Below are 14,557 nucleotides of genomic sequence, written 5' to 3' on the forward strand. Positions count from 1 at the left end.
CATTATTTTTTTCCCCTGTTATTTTCTTTTAGGCAATTTGGGGCCATTGGGTCACGTCTGACTGGAGCTGGATGGGGTGGCTGCACTGTGTCAATGGTGCCTACTGACAAGCTGAACACTTTCCTAAAAAATGTAAAAAAAGCTTATTACCAAACGGATGGCCAAAGGTTAGCAGTGGAGAATAGCAGTCTGTTTGCTACCAAACCTGGAAGAGGAGCTTTGGTTTTTGTTGAGGCCTAAAGAACGTAAAAATTTTAAAGAAACTATGTAGAGCATGTAGAACTGGCAGTACTTCCCATGCCACAGTACATGAATGCTTTTTCTGGTTTGTATTGTAATGAGCAGTTGCTATTATCAAAATGTATTTCTGAAGAAGCAATTAAAAGAAAACTCGTTGATTATAAAAGTCTTTTTTCCCCCCCATATTAAATATATCTTTCAGTATAAATATTGATTTACTAAAACCTATTGGCAGGGAAAACTGAAATTGAAATAAAGATGATGATTTGTTACAGTGTCTCTTCTTTTCCCTTTACTCTAGTAAAAGAGAGATGAGGTGGGCAATGAGCTGCCTCAGTGGAGGGAGGGTACCTTGCAGTGTTTGCAGGGCTGTTCAGTGCTTTTCCTCTTCAGGTCCTGGACATTGTTTTGTTCGGAGTGTTCTGTAAAAAGGAAGATTAAACTGAAGCATTCAAAAAATTGGAAGGACCTTGCTAAACATTTGAAGTTTTCTATTCTTCACAAGTAGAACAATTACTGTTGTAATTAATAATAATATTGGAGGAGCACCTGCAGGCCAAGTAAAGCATTAGGAATACATTATGTTGAGTAGGACAACTTTTCTCCTAGTCATACTTGTTAGTATCATACCTCCTTTGTGAAGGTATGAAAGTTTCAACAAAAACTGATGTGACAACTTAAGTGAATGAGCAAATAATGAAGGAAATGGATTTTGAGTTATCCAAACACCATACTCTCATGCTTGAGTCCCAGCTGTGCATCTACATCACAGGACATTTTCATTTTATGCAAAACTATTAATAAAGGACTAAATATGATCTGCTGACCTTGTAAAAGAACAAGTAAAATGTAGAAGGAATAATTAATGAGAGAATTTACTGAGTTGTACTAAGCAAAAGTAAGTTCTAGGTAGGACCAAGGGAAAATGTCATTGACATTACTGACAAATTCTGACCTTGCTATCACTGTCTGCTCCTGCCATCTCCTATAACTGCTCTGGCAGTACAGACCCACAGTTCATAACCTGCCTCCTCAGCAGAAATAGTTGTGATTGCAGAAAGGGGACTGTACATCAGGATCCCCCAAAGATGTCCTAACCCTGCTCCCAAGGGGAAAGTCAGGCTCCTGTGGCCTCTCTCTTGCACAAACTTCCACTTCTCTGCTCTCTCCAAAAAAAACCAAAGAGAAGATTTGGTTGTGTCACAGCCCTTGCAGCCATAAAAGACACAGCAAGAGCTGGCTCTGGGAAGGTTTTTGTGATGCTAAGCACAAGTTAATGTCCAGAAGTCTGCATCAAATTAAAGATCTCTCAGATTTTCTGTACATTACCCATGCAAATTCAGGCCAAACCCAAATTCTCAGAAACTCCTAATTCTGTGAGAAGACTCTGCCAAATCTGAGCACAGCAGATGAATGACAGCCAATGCAAACTACCAGATCTTTTCAGGAACCTCAGAGGGGAATGCCATAGCAATAGTATCAGTAGAGAAGATCTCTTACTTCTGAAAACCAGGAAAAGTAGAACAGAGTGCTTGGGTCAAATAAATCAAACACTCAAGAGGAAAAGAATGGGCTCTGGGCACAAGGTGAGGATTTGGAGGCAAGACAGTTACAAGGATGCATGTGAGAAGAGGAAAGCAAGGGAGAGAGGAAACAGTCCTGAACAATTGGCAGAATTATAGAATGGGCTGATCATTAACATTCCTTATTGCCATCTTGGAAACGTAGAATCTTGTAACCCATTTGTAATGTCGTAGATATACTGTGCATTCAAATAAATCTGTAGTTATAGAACCCCCCAAAAGTAAAAAAAAAAAAAAAAAAAAAAGAGGGATCTTCAACAATGTTTAAGATAACCACAGGTATTTTGAAGAAAATATTGCTATTGCTTTGTTACCAACTGCCTAACAAAATACAATCCTGAGATTACTCCAGTGAGTTCCTATTTATTATCCTGTCATAAAAATGGAGTAGAATACAGTAAATACCAGTCCTTTCATTAAGATATTTGCATAGAACTTTAGTTCAACTGGATTCATGGAAAGGGTAAGCAGCATATAAGCAGGCTAAAAATATATTATGGGTTTTTTTTCTTCTTCTTTTTTAAGTTGAGCATGACACACAAGGTCATAGAATCTTCCTCACAACACGCAGGCTGCAGTACATTTCAAAATTTTTCTGACAATGAATCTTATAAATTATATTCTCATAAGAAAAGAAAAGGAAACCAGTACAAAAGGATAAACCACAAGTTCTAAACTTCTGGTGAATCTCTTTCCCAGTAAAATTTAGACCTAACTTCCATGGAAAAACATACAGAATTCAAAATATTTACATAAAAAGGGCACTCAGGCATTTTTATTTAGTGACTATATATAGGAAGTAAATGTTTCTTTTAAAACAAACAAAAAATGTGTTGGGGTTTTTTTTGCTTGCTTTTTAAACCTTTAAAGATATGTTTGTACATCATGGTGAAACTCCCCAATGATCAAAGCATGAGAATGACAAGGGGCAAAGATATTAGAAGTATCTCTAAACATAAAGCAAGAAGATTTTGATGAAAATGTCTAAGTCTAGAGCAGAAGCTCATGAGTATATTGCCTAAGCAAGACTTTCCAGGTCTGTATTTTTAGTAGCTTTTCCTGACTACCTTTTAAAAATCTCTTCTACAGCTAGAGTAATGCTGATTGGTAAATCAGATCATCGAATTATTTAGGTTGGAGAAGACCTCTAGGACCATTAAGTCCAACCATTAAGCTAGCAGTGACAAGTGCACCACAAACTGTGTCCCCAAGTGCCACATTCGACACATCTTTGAAATCCATCCAGGGATCACCCTGGGGAGGCTGTTCCAGTGCTTGACAATCCTTGCCATGAAGAACTTTTTCCAAATATCCAATCTAAACCTCCTCTGGTGAAACTGCTGATCAATGATGGAATGGCTCAGTGAGCACTGGCTCAGTGAGCACTTCCACCAGGTCTCTTGGTTCCCTTGGGTGGATTCATCCAGCCCCAGACACTTGTGAGTGTTGAAGTCAAGTGGCAGTGAAGTCACTGACAATCTCCCCTTGGATTACAGGTGCTTCATTCTGATCCCTGTCCCTCTCCTCCAGCTCAGGGGGTTTGGTACCCAGAGAACAACTGCTCTTACTATTAATGCCTTCTCTGCCTCAGTCTTTAAGTGCCTCAGGCGTTTCCTCATCCTTTGTCACTATGTTATTACCCCCTGCACCCAATAAAGGTTAACACAAGCTATGATTATCCACGGAGTGTAATTTTATCTTAAGGCCTGACTGTAATTCATTCAATCAGGAGTTTAATCTTAGCGTGCAGTAAATGGGCTCTAAACATTTCCAAAATGGATCTGAAATGGAGACGCTGTTAGACATCGGGGTGCAGCATCATTGCCTGGTGCCATATTAATACCCTGTATTAGGGTAATCCCACTGACATGTATGTCTTCATCACTGCACTTGCTGACTGTGTCTCTTGCTCAGGAACACACTCATCCTCTGAAATAGCACGGAAGCAATTTTACCATTCACTCGACGGGAGGGGATCACGACCGCGCATTTGACGTTTGCTGTCTTGGACACAGCACACACACAGACATATGGCAACCTAATATATAATAATTACTTACATAACATTTTCGGGAATATTGGTTTCTAGTTAATATGATCTGAATGCCAACTTTTATTTTAGCAACTGCTGAGTACTTAGTATAATCCTTCTGAAATTCCTCTCCGAGTCCATGTGTCTCTTTAATAACATCTTGATATGTTGGAGCAACTGCTGCACTACAGTTTCAGTCAAGTGAAAGATTTGTATTTTCAGCTAACTATGAAGCTTATTTGTGTGCTAAATCCTAACTAGATCTAGTTAAAGATACACAACATTCACAAGAGTATCCTGTTCTAAAAAAGTTACCTTGCTAATTATAGCTGTTCTGGGCAGGGCTGAAGTAATGCCCCCTGATTCTTGTCATTATAAGGTTCATCAAAAAAACCCCCAACCTTTATAAAAGAACTTATACTAAAAAGTACCAGTAGCATGAAAACTGGACTGGTAAGACAATGTAATGAAACCTGTGCTATGAATCATGCACCACATTAAATTGAGATTGAAGGCTAGGAATTGATAAGAGAGACTAGTTCACAGTGCAGAAAGGACTACAGTGAGGAATATAAAACTAACTGCAAATTACTCGCTGTGATACAGCCCTGTTTGAAAGATTTTCCCAGTGCACTGAGAACTGGCAGAGGAAGCACTGCCAAGGAATGCTGCCAACACATCCATCCTCCCTCAGCTCTGCAGTTCAGCCAGTTCTTTCATCAAATGCTCTTCTGAGATTCAATATCTCATAAAATAGAGACAAGAGAATAATTCTGGTAGTGATCTTATCTCTTGTACTCTGCCCTGTGCTTTTGGACTTGTGTCACAAGTAATTGAGATTCTCTGAGACACGACAGACCACAGCCTCCCGTGACAGCCCCGGGTTCACAGACAGCTGTCACTGTGCCAAGGGTGGGCAGTGCCCAGCCAGCTCCTCTACAGCCTCCCTGTGCCCCAGACTGCAGTGCTGCTCTGCCTTGGACAGCAGGGCAGAGCTGGGGCTGCTACACTGGCAACCACTGCTTCTTGAGCACGTGTTTTTCCTCTGGTCACCTACGATTGTTTGACCAGTGAAACCTGTGGGTGAACATTTTCTGGAGCTCCTGAAGCCTCTGCAGGTTTGGTCACTGATTTCAGCACAATGTGGATTCACCCAGCCCATACTCCCTGCAAACAGTTTGAGCAATACAAGGACAAATAGTGAGAGTTTGCACATAGAGCTAACATGCCCAAATTTCACGAGTCATTTAAGGCATGCAGACCAAATTCATCATAGGTGTCAGACCTAGCAATGGAAAAACTGTAGACAAGGAAAAAATGTTTAAGCTTCAGATGAGAAGACATTAAGGAGGTTTCAGAATTAATTGATCATTAAAATGCTTGAGATTGATTTCTAATAGTAGTGCTTCCTGTAGGAGCAACAAACTGAGGAGGATTCATACAAAAGCACTGGGTATACTTATTGGATTTTAAGTCCAATGAATTTTGAGAACAGCTATCATCTTCTAAACCTTTTTTTTGTTGGCCAAAATTACACATTATTATTAAAAGGAAAAAAAATTATTTTCCCACTAAAGCACAACTTTCTGCACTTGGCACATGAGAATCAAATAAATCAATAAAGATTAGATGTACTTCAGACTGAAACACAACTAGTGCCCAAGCAGCTGTCTTCTTTCCAGCCAAGCTGTGTGTGATTTGGGGTGGGAATAAAAATATATTTTATCAGCCAATGATCAAGCCAGATGTGTGGGGTTCTTTTTTTAAAATAGAAATTAATTTTTCAAGGGATACTGAAGCAGGTTTGTATGAAGCTCTTACAGCAAGTCCTCAGGAATATTAAATACCTTATTTTTTGCCAAATTCCATATGGTGGAAGGTTTTATTCATGTGGTTCTACATTCTCTGATTTCTTATCTGTCCCTCGTGTGACAAATACATGTATTTATTTCTGTTGGCTGAGCTGTTTTGACATTGAGCAGGATTTTTTAATTGTGTTCTACTGATCAATTATCAACAGAATGAAATTGTTCTGATTAAATGCTGAAGCACTTTCTACTGACTTTCTCCCTGGGAACATTCTTTCCTGTCTCCTTCCTTTTCAGGCTTCGATCTAGAAGAGAATTCAGACAAGACCCTGTACTTGAGGGGAAAAAATTTAAAAATCAGAGCAACACTTTTAAACATCTATAGCAGCTCCAAGAATAAGAAGTTTTTTATGAAGGGCTGAACCTAATTTTATTTAGGAACATAAAGCTCTAACTTTCATAGCTGAATTAAAAAGTCTAATTGAAACCAGAGGCTAAAATCAGAACCAAAAACACCTAGCAAGGATTTACAGAACTTCTGTCAGATTAAGTTAAAGCTCCACAGCTGAATCATAAACTTAGAGCCAAATACTATCTATGAATGAAAAAACTTGGGGACAAAGGGTTAAAGGTCAGGGAAAAAATACCTATTGGGCTTTTTTTCAAGTTGGTTATGGTCAGGCCTTGGCCTTACAAATATATCCAGTCAAATTCCTCTGCAATCTTTCCACAGCCAATCTGACTATGTCAGCAGCAAAATAGATGAGGATCTTTGAATAGCCTTGATTAAAAAAATTATTTTGTTTTTTTCATTTATTTTCAGAAGACCATTTGAGAGAGTGAGTGAAGGCCTGGGCAGCTTTTGTTTCTGAAGATCTATAACCCGATGATGGCCAGCAGGGAGAAAGGGGTCACTGGCTGCAAATGATTTTCAATACTTCCTCTAGAGGGAATAGGATGGTTTCTGGGAGCTGCTTCAGGAGCTGGACCTACAGGCCTCTTGCTATTGTTACTGAAAACCTTCAAAATTTATTGTCCTGCCTAAAAGTCATAAAATCTTTAACTTTCTCGATTATAAGATTGCAGTGGTATGCCTTCCTAAAGCTGATTTTTCATAAAACAAATTAAATGCTTAAATAGATAAAATTTTTCGGACGGAACAACACTGTCAGGATTTGTGGGATTTCTTAGTACCACCCTCAGCTATCAGCCCTTTGCACATGACTGCTCTGGGTGCCCTTTCTCCCTGCCTGAGCTGTGCTCATCCAGCAAGAACAATCAGCTTGGCTGCTCTGGAAGCAAGGGCACAGCCATGACAGGAAATGCACACCAGCCTCTGGAGCTGAGACAGGGGCACAGAGGGGCTTGCAGGGCTCTCCCCATCCCAAGGAAAATGGCAGTGACTTCACAAGCTCCTTCTGGCAAGCCTAAAGGTTTTGGTTAGCAGAGTTTGAATCTCAACTATCTGCTTTAGCTGCACTAATGAGATTTATTTTATTTCTATGTAGGTGGTCTTTTATTTCTTAAATGCAATTAGCATACAGTTGTTGCCTGATGGTTTTATTTATTTTTGAAAGTGCCGACTACTGGACTTGCTTTCACAGTTCTCGCGTTTCCAGAATTGACTTTTGTGCTCCACAAGCCTATTTTCAGGAAATATTTTGTAAGAGGGATGATATTTTGAACTCTACTTTTAAGGCTGCAAAGTCTTCTGCTTTTTTCATTCCTTTGTCTGTTCATTAGGGGCCATCTTTAATTCCTAGATGTGTTTCTTGGAGTCAAGTTCATTTCCTTTGAAACATAAAACATTAAGAATACTTCCAGACTTTAGGCAAAGTTATATGTTTATTTTATGAGATTCTATGCTATATAAGATTTCAGGTGGGGCACTGAAATTCACATATTTGTCCCTTTCTAGGCTTTCTCGAAACATTTCCTGACGTGTTCATTAGCTGCCTTTTGCTCATTACATAAATGCATAAAAAACTATCTGACCTGCTCAGCTTCAGCTGTACGATGAATAAAAGGTTTTAGGCTTTTATTCAAACTATGAAAAATTTCAACATTCCCATTTTTTTGAGGATGACATCGATGAGTGCTATGTAGTGTTTCCAACTCCTGAGTTGTATTACAGTCTTGATTTTTGTGATTCATGAATTTATAATTAATACTCTCAAAAAAGAAAATGGAACATTTTTGAAAATCAACATCATGCATATTGCAAGCTACAATAAACATGTCAGCAAAAGTGGATATACTAACAGTTTATGGTGGCCAATTTGCTACTTTATTCTTTTTTATAAATGGACAAATTATGACTGCCCATTGTGGTCACATTAAAGGGAGAATGGTGTGGAAATTTCTGTTCTCAATAAACCCATAAAAAAGTGGACAGAACTTATTTTTAGACAGAATTGTGCTCATAATGTGAATAGTCACCTAAAATCTGCTGAGAAAAACATAATCAGTTTCACAAGAAGTCTAAAATTTTCTTTTTATCCCATTAGTCAGACTAATAACAAGTTTTACAATTTGTCCTTGTGAAGTTCATAAAAACAATGACAAATATAAAAATGCCACACTGAAAGTTGAGAAAAAAAAAGTTTTCCACTCTTCTATATGATGTTGCGAAATTTGTTGAAGTCAGTGCAGTTAAAGTACCATAACACAAGCTGACCTCTGAATTCACTGAATAAGGGCTGGCCTGTTGTAACAGAAGCTGCTGAGGTTTTACAAGCGAGCTGAGGCGTCCCTATGCTGAATATGCTGAAAAGCAGTGGCCAAACTGGTTTTCCTTTAATGTGTTGAGTGCAAATTCTTCAATATACAGAAAACTGAAATGCTAAGAATCCCTTGAGAAAAGGTTTCAGAGAAACTCAAGCAAATCTTCATTAAATCCTCCAAAAACATAGTAATTAAAGAAGTTCTATGTGTGTCAGGGAATGAATTTAATTAATTAGCAAATCTTTGCTTGTGAAACCTCTTTGTTTTAAGATAAAAAGAACAAAGGGCTCTGAATATCTGTACCACACAAGAGATATGTCCTTTCTACATTCAGAAGGACACATGCCAGATAGAAATATGTCCAAATTCAGAAAATACTCTAAGTTTCCTCAAGATTTATAGATGTTTGGATCCAAAGAGTATAATTCAGGGCCATAATAGAACCAAGTCCATATACAAAGCTAGAATCCAGATATGAGAAGAGTTTCATTACATTCTGGGACGTTTGATTTATGTTTCTCATTCAGCCTTATTCCCCAAAATCTAACAGAAATAAAGTAACCAAGCTGAAGTGCAGTCTCACTTCAGACATTTTAAATCATATGTTAGGTTAAAGGATAACAAGATGAGGAACCAATCAAACCTTTTTTCTGTATTTTTAAGTTTCTGTCTTTTAGGCAAACCACTTGCTGAGATTGTCTGCATTACTGTGGTCTGTCTCAGTCTAGAAAAGAGAAAACTGTCCCAGCTATTGTGGATCATAGCAGAAAAAGGAAACAAAATAAATGGGTGAGACTTGAGTAATGCATTCTTCTCCTCCCTGCCCCAGCTGGTTTAAACCACCTTGGCAAAAACTTCTGAAGAAAGGTTTTTAAATACAATACAGGTTGGTTGGGAAGTCCAAAAGGATATTGTTGTTTATAAACCAGAGGACAATGTCTCTTCAAGTGCAGGGGTATGAGACAGCATTATCAGTATTGTGGGCATGAAGTAAGTAGGAGATAAAGGACTTTGGCCACGGAATTCTGAGGAGCACAGAGGTGCATTCAACTATGAGCTGATACAAGAGGGCTGTAAAAATGGGAGAAATGTCAGTAAAGGATATTATCAAACTGAGAAGACTAGCAGAGGGACTAAGAAATTCTACATTCATATTACAAAATATTTATACTGAGAATTTTTTTAAAGTAAGATTTTTGGTTTTCACCAAAATGAAGTACTATACTACTTAATTTCTGGCAAAGATTGATGGCACTGATCTAATATGCTACAGGAGACCATTCTCCATTTCAAGCAGAAAAACTGCAGGTGACAATAGACATGGAACATAAACACCTGCAAGCCTGAGTTGTTTTAAAAATTAATGCTGACTTTTGTGTACAGCTATTTATGAAGAATCAAGGTGTGTGATAAAGTTTTATCAAGAATTAAACTAGTGTATCACATTTTAAACTGCAGTTTACTACAATCATTACCCTTACCTTAATCTAATTGATTCTTATCTCTGGCAAAAGCATTTTCCTTTTGTGAACATTGAAAGCATTAAAATATGTTAGAAAGGAGAACTGGGAAAAAAAACCCCAAACCTGTAAAACATATTAAAAAAAACAAACCAGCACAAATACTAGTTATAAAAGGAAAAGTCCAACATAGATGCAGCACTGTTCAAAGCCTCTGATGATTTAACCTACACAACAAACTTTAAGATGATATTCACCTCTGGCTTCTCTGCCTAAATTTTTAAAAATATATCACACCTAATATTACTGCAACTGCCAGATCAGTAGAGAAAAGAAACACTTTGTTGTTGAGTTTTTCTTCAGTTACATGCATTGTTGTTTTTCCCCCACAATCCTCTGCATTCTGTCAAGCATTTTATAACTTGACAGAATATAACTATATAATTTATAGTTTATAAATATTGACAGAATCATGGCTTTTGTTAGCACATTACCCATGGTATGATCCTTTTAATATCAGAAGTATGTAAGGCAAACCTCTGTTATGGCTTTGGATTCCTTTGACACAGTATTTATATGTTCACAACGTTTGCTTATTTCTTCATCTGCCACATATTTCCTATCTTTAGGTAGATTTTTGCAAATTGAATCCTCTTCTAACAAAAATATAAAAATCATACATAGCATTTTCTTGGTACTTCAGGATGCACATCAGCCTTCCAGTGAACTGTTAACAGACTAGATTTCTCCTTAGTACTTTTTCCACACTTTTTTTTCTTCCCAGACAAAAGGCTATGCAAAGAGATTTCTCCACAGATAATGAACTGGTTAATGAAAAATGGTGCTAAGGAGGTTATTTGATCTACTAAAACATGAGCAATAAAGTACAGATACTTAGATCTGTCTCAGATGTTTTTTTAAGACTGTGTCTGGACAGACTGGCATTAATAATCCTGAATTTCTGTGGTGGTAAAGAGGAGTATTTATCCAGTCTTACAAGGTGGATGTCTTTCTGTCTGTCTGTCCCCACCCCACCCGCCCATGAAGGGAAAAATAACTGTAAAGCAGAGGTGTGTGCAAAGCCTTTCAGTATCCAAAGGGGCTCCAGGAGAGCTTGAGATTAACCTTTTAGAAAGAAACAAAGTCACAGGACAAGGGCAATGGCTTAAAACTGAGAGAGGGCAGGTTTAGATTACATAACAGGAATAAATTCCGTCCTGTGAGGGTGGTGAGGCACTGGAACAGGCTGCCCAGAGGTTGTGGATGCCCCATCCCAGAAGTGTTCAAGGCCAGGCTGGATGGGGCTTTGAGCAGGTGGGAGGTGTCCCTGCCCATGGCAGGGGGCTGGAACTTGATGACCTTTCAGGTTGCTTCCAACCCAAACCATCCTGTGACTGTGATTTGTCCTGTGCTCCACAAACAAACGTGGCACTTAGTGCAGTGCAAGCCTTATGCTTTAAATCTTCCCCTGGGATTCTTTTTACAGTAACAAAGGAATAAAATTATTACTGGAACTATGGTATGCAAGCACAACATGCTGATAATTTTATGTAGATCTTCAGTACCCTCATGTCCATTCAGAAAAACTGTTAAAGAAAAGCAGAGTTGTTCACTTCTTGAAGGTCTTGAAACAAGCAAGCAGGAGCTCTAACTTGCAGTTTTACAGTAAGTTGTCAGACATCCACAAAGACAAAGCCAGATCTTAAATGGGCAAATACATCTTAGCCACAGGTTATAAAGCAGATACAGATGTACAAAACTATCAAGACAGGAAAACAAAAGTTTGGAAGAACAGTGAGAAAAGCTTTACATTTTTGCATAACAGGAAATCCACTGAACAAAAAAGAATTACAAATAACCACTAACATGTCTCATTTGCCTTAAAGAAATACAAAAGCTCCTAAAATGAGAAATAACATCATTGAAAAAGAACCACAAAATGAAGAATTTTATTTCAAAAAATGTCTTTGAACACAGCAGCTCAGTGCACAGAGAAGATGATGGAGTGGAAGACAAAGAACTGCTAAAATAGAACTGAAATGAAAGCCAAGATGAAATAACCTCCTCAAGTTCTGATGCTGGCAGACAAACACCATTCAATAAAAGTTTTCCAGCAATGACAATTATCCCATAGGGCTTCAAAACAATTTATATACTCACAAGAAGAATACGTGTGAGAACAATGTTCCAGATTGCTGAAAATTAGCAAGAGGGGGAAGGAGGTACCAAGCACTTCCAAATCAGTTAATTTGAATTAAAAAGATCTTAGAAAAGGCCTGAGTTTCCAGATCTAGCCCAGGACTTTTTGAAACCAATAAGCATAGAAACTCTTTAGCTCCAAAATGAGAGTTTAGGAAAGAAAAGGGATAAAATAATGTCCCTATTTAAACTGAATTATAATCTAACCTTGTAATTTGGGGTTTGGAGACACACTATCTGCAATCTGTGTGCTCCATGCGAATCTCCCACTGCGTACAGAAGTGACACGCACCAAACACACAATTCCATGGAAAGGTGCAGCAGCAAGCAGGCAGACAAGGGCCTGAAAGGCTGATCAACAGGAGGAACAAGTGGAGAAGCCACAGGTGCAGGGAGGCTCAGGAGGAAACACCCTTGTACCAGAAACAATGAGGAGCCCCTTTGACAGAATACTGAGGACAGAAGTTTTACTGCCTCTTAACACCAGGAGTGATCTCAAACCCTTGCAGTGCTCTCCTGCTGTGCAGCAGTGTTGTCCCTGGAAAGAAGAAAGTGGACAGAATGGAACAGGACCAGTAACCAACAACATGAGGCTAAAGAAAAGCTACTGACATCAAAGAGTGCCAGATGATCTGACAGGAACAAAATGAGAAAAGTATGACAAAGAAGATGAACAGTTTCTCATCCTCCCTTGATCCTGAAAGAATTCCAGGGTACCAGGCTAAGAGAGACAGACAGAGGCAGAATCCAGCCCAGTTTGCCACTCTAGTGAGCAGAGCAGTGGAAAAGTCACATCTCAGAGCATGGTTGAGCCCTGCAGCCTGATAAGTCAGCAACAAGGTCTTTGTTGACAAGATTTGGGTACAATTTGGATCCCTGAATATCTGTCAGAGAGAGGAAGGAGTGCAAGATCACCACTAGTATCCCTTTTTTCCTTTACTATAACCACCAAGCTCAGTGGTGCTGCCACCAAAGCACCCTCAGAGGCCACACTTAAATGCACCCCAACATTTTCCAGATTGCTGGTTCTTTACCTGATAACATGATTTGTTTCATTCCAATTATGATTACTATGATTCCAATTGGATTTAAAGAAGGACCTACATGTCTGAAAGCTGACATTTTTCAAATTACATCATTTGATTTAATTAAAATACTGACTCTTCCCAGGAATTTCTCAATTGTGTTATATATGAGCACTAGATTCTCAAATCCCTGAGAAATTTAAACTTATCAAGATGGCAATGGGACTTAGTTTATAACTGCTATGACTTCACCCAACAATCCTTATGTGCAATGCAAAAATAATAGCTCTGAGGTTTATTTCTCTTCTTTTTACATTCCTTCACAGTACACAAGTCCAGAAACCAATACAACAGACATGTCTTTAAAAGGGGTAATAAGACTTAATTAAGACTAATCAGTACAAGACAATCCTGATTTTGATAAGCTTCTCATCAACAGCATTAACATTCACTTCAAGTACGGTGATGGACAGTTTAACTAAAGGCACAATATACCCTGAAGAACCTTTTTTTACTGACAGCAATACTTGGATTAAAATTAGCACAGCATGATTTTTAAATCCCAAATTGAGTCTGCAGTGAAGGCAGTTAAAAAAGGGTGAGTTTTTTTTTTATACTCACAAACTGAGCAAACTTGATCTGGAAGTCATTAACAGATAATAAACATAACCTTCCCCCACTCACTCCCAAGATGCCATCTCTACAGTCACTTTTCAGCATACAGTTGTATTTTTACAACTTGTCATCCTACAGAGAAAAGCCTCACAGGCTTTCATTTTATCCGATTTCTCCCTTACTGGTAAGGAATTACTGCCTTCTTTTCAACAGGACTCAGTTCCTAACAAGGAAAAAGAAGTGGAATGAAAGGAGAATCAAAATTTGGTTTGCTTAGTGAAAAGGTTACAAAGTTCTCTTTAGGATGACAAAAGCCATTCTGAAAAGAAAGTAAAAAATTAAAGCAGGTCAGCTTTAAAGTGAGCTGCAACAACTGCCTCACACAGACACCTCATTCACACAGCCCAGTATGGAACAGACTCAAGAGAACCAAAGGCAGCCACAAGTTCTCACAAGATCTTCCCTTACAAAAAAAAAAAAAAAAAAAAAGTCTGTAAAAACAGCGTTAGAAATTTTAAACTACTCTTTCACAGGAACTATCTGCACCCTTTTGGCATCCCAAACCAAATGGCTTCTTTTGCATTACAGCCCTGTAAATGAAATTCTAATCTGGTTTTCTGCATCACAACTGGCCATAGTTTACTGTCAGACTAGACTTGGAGATGCACCTTTTTTAACTCCTTACTTTCCCAACAGAAGAAGAATTAATCTGAAAACAGTAGCATTGATGGGCTAATTAAATAACTTACATAAATAAAATTAAAGAAGTGTTAAAGGTTCTATAGGTGAGAGCCTGTTTTACTACTTTAAGATCCACAATTCTGTCATCAAAAAAAGCTGAAGAGCTTATTTTCACTATGTAACAGTAACA

General features: G+C 38.2%; 1 protein-coding gene and 1 long non-coding RNA gene across 2 annotated transcripts in view; one reads left to right on the plus strand and one right to left on the minus strand.

Annotated features, from left to right (window-relative positions):
* GALK2 (galactokinase 2) overlaps positions 1–512 on the plus strand; it is a 45,060-nt gene extending 44,548 nt beyond the window's left edge. Inside the window, exon 10 of the mRNA XM_059858388.1 lies at positions 33–512. Within this exon, the coding sequence (XP_059714371.1) occupies positions 33–240 (208 nt within the window). The 3' untranslated portion in view covers positions 241–512. The remainder of the gene's footprint in view (positions 1–32) is intronic.
* LOC132333364 (uncharacterized) overlaps positions 1–14,557 on the minus strand; it is an 80,604-nt gene that overhangs the window by 41,939 nt on the left and 24,108 nt on the right. The window contains exon 2 of the long non-coding RNA XR_009488147.1: positions 592–662. This is a non-coding gene — a long non-coding RNA (uncharacterized LOC132333364). The remainder of the gene's footprint in view (positions 1–591; positions 663–14,557) is intronic.

Source organism: Haemorhous mexicanus, chromosome 13 (genome assembly GCF_027477595.1).
Source record: "Haemorhous mexicanus isolate bHaeMex1 chromosome 13, bHaeMex1.pri, whole genome shotgun sequence".
Classification (NCBI taxonomy): Eukaryota; Metazoa; Chordata; class Aves; order Passeriformes; family Fringillidae; genus Haemorhous; species Haemorhous mexicanus.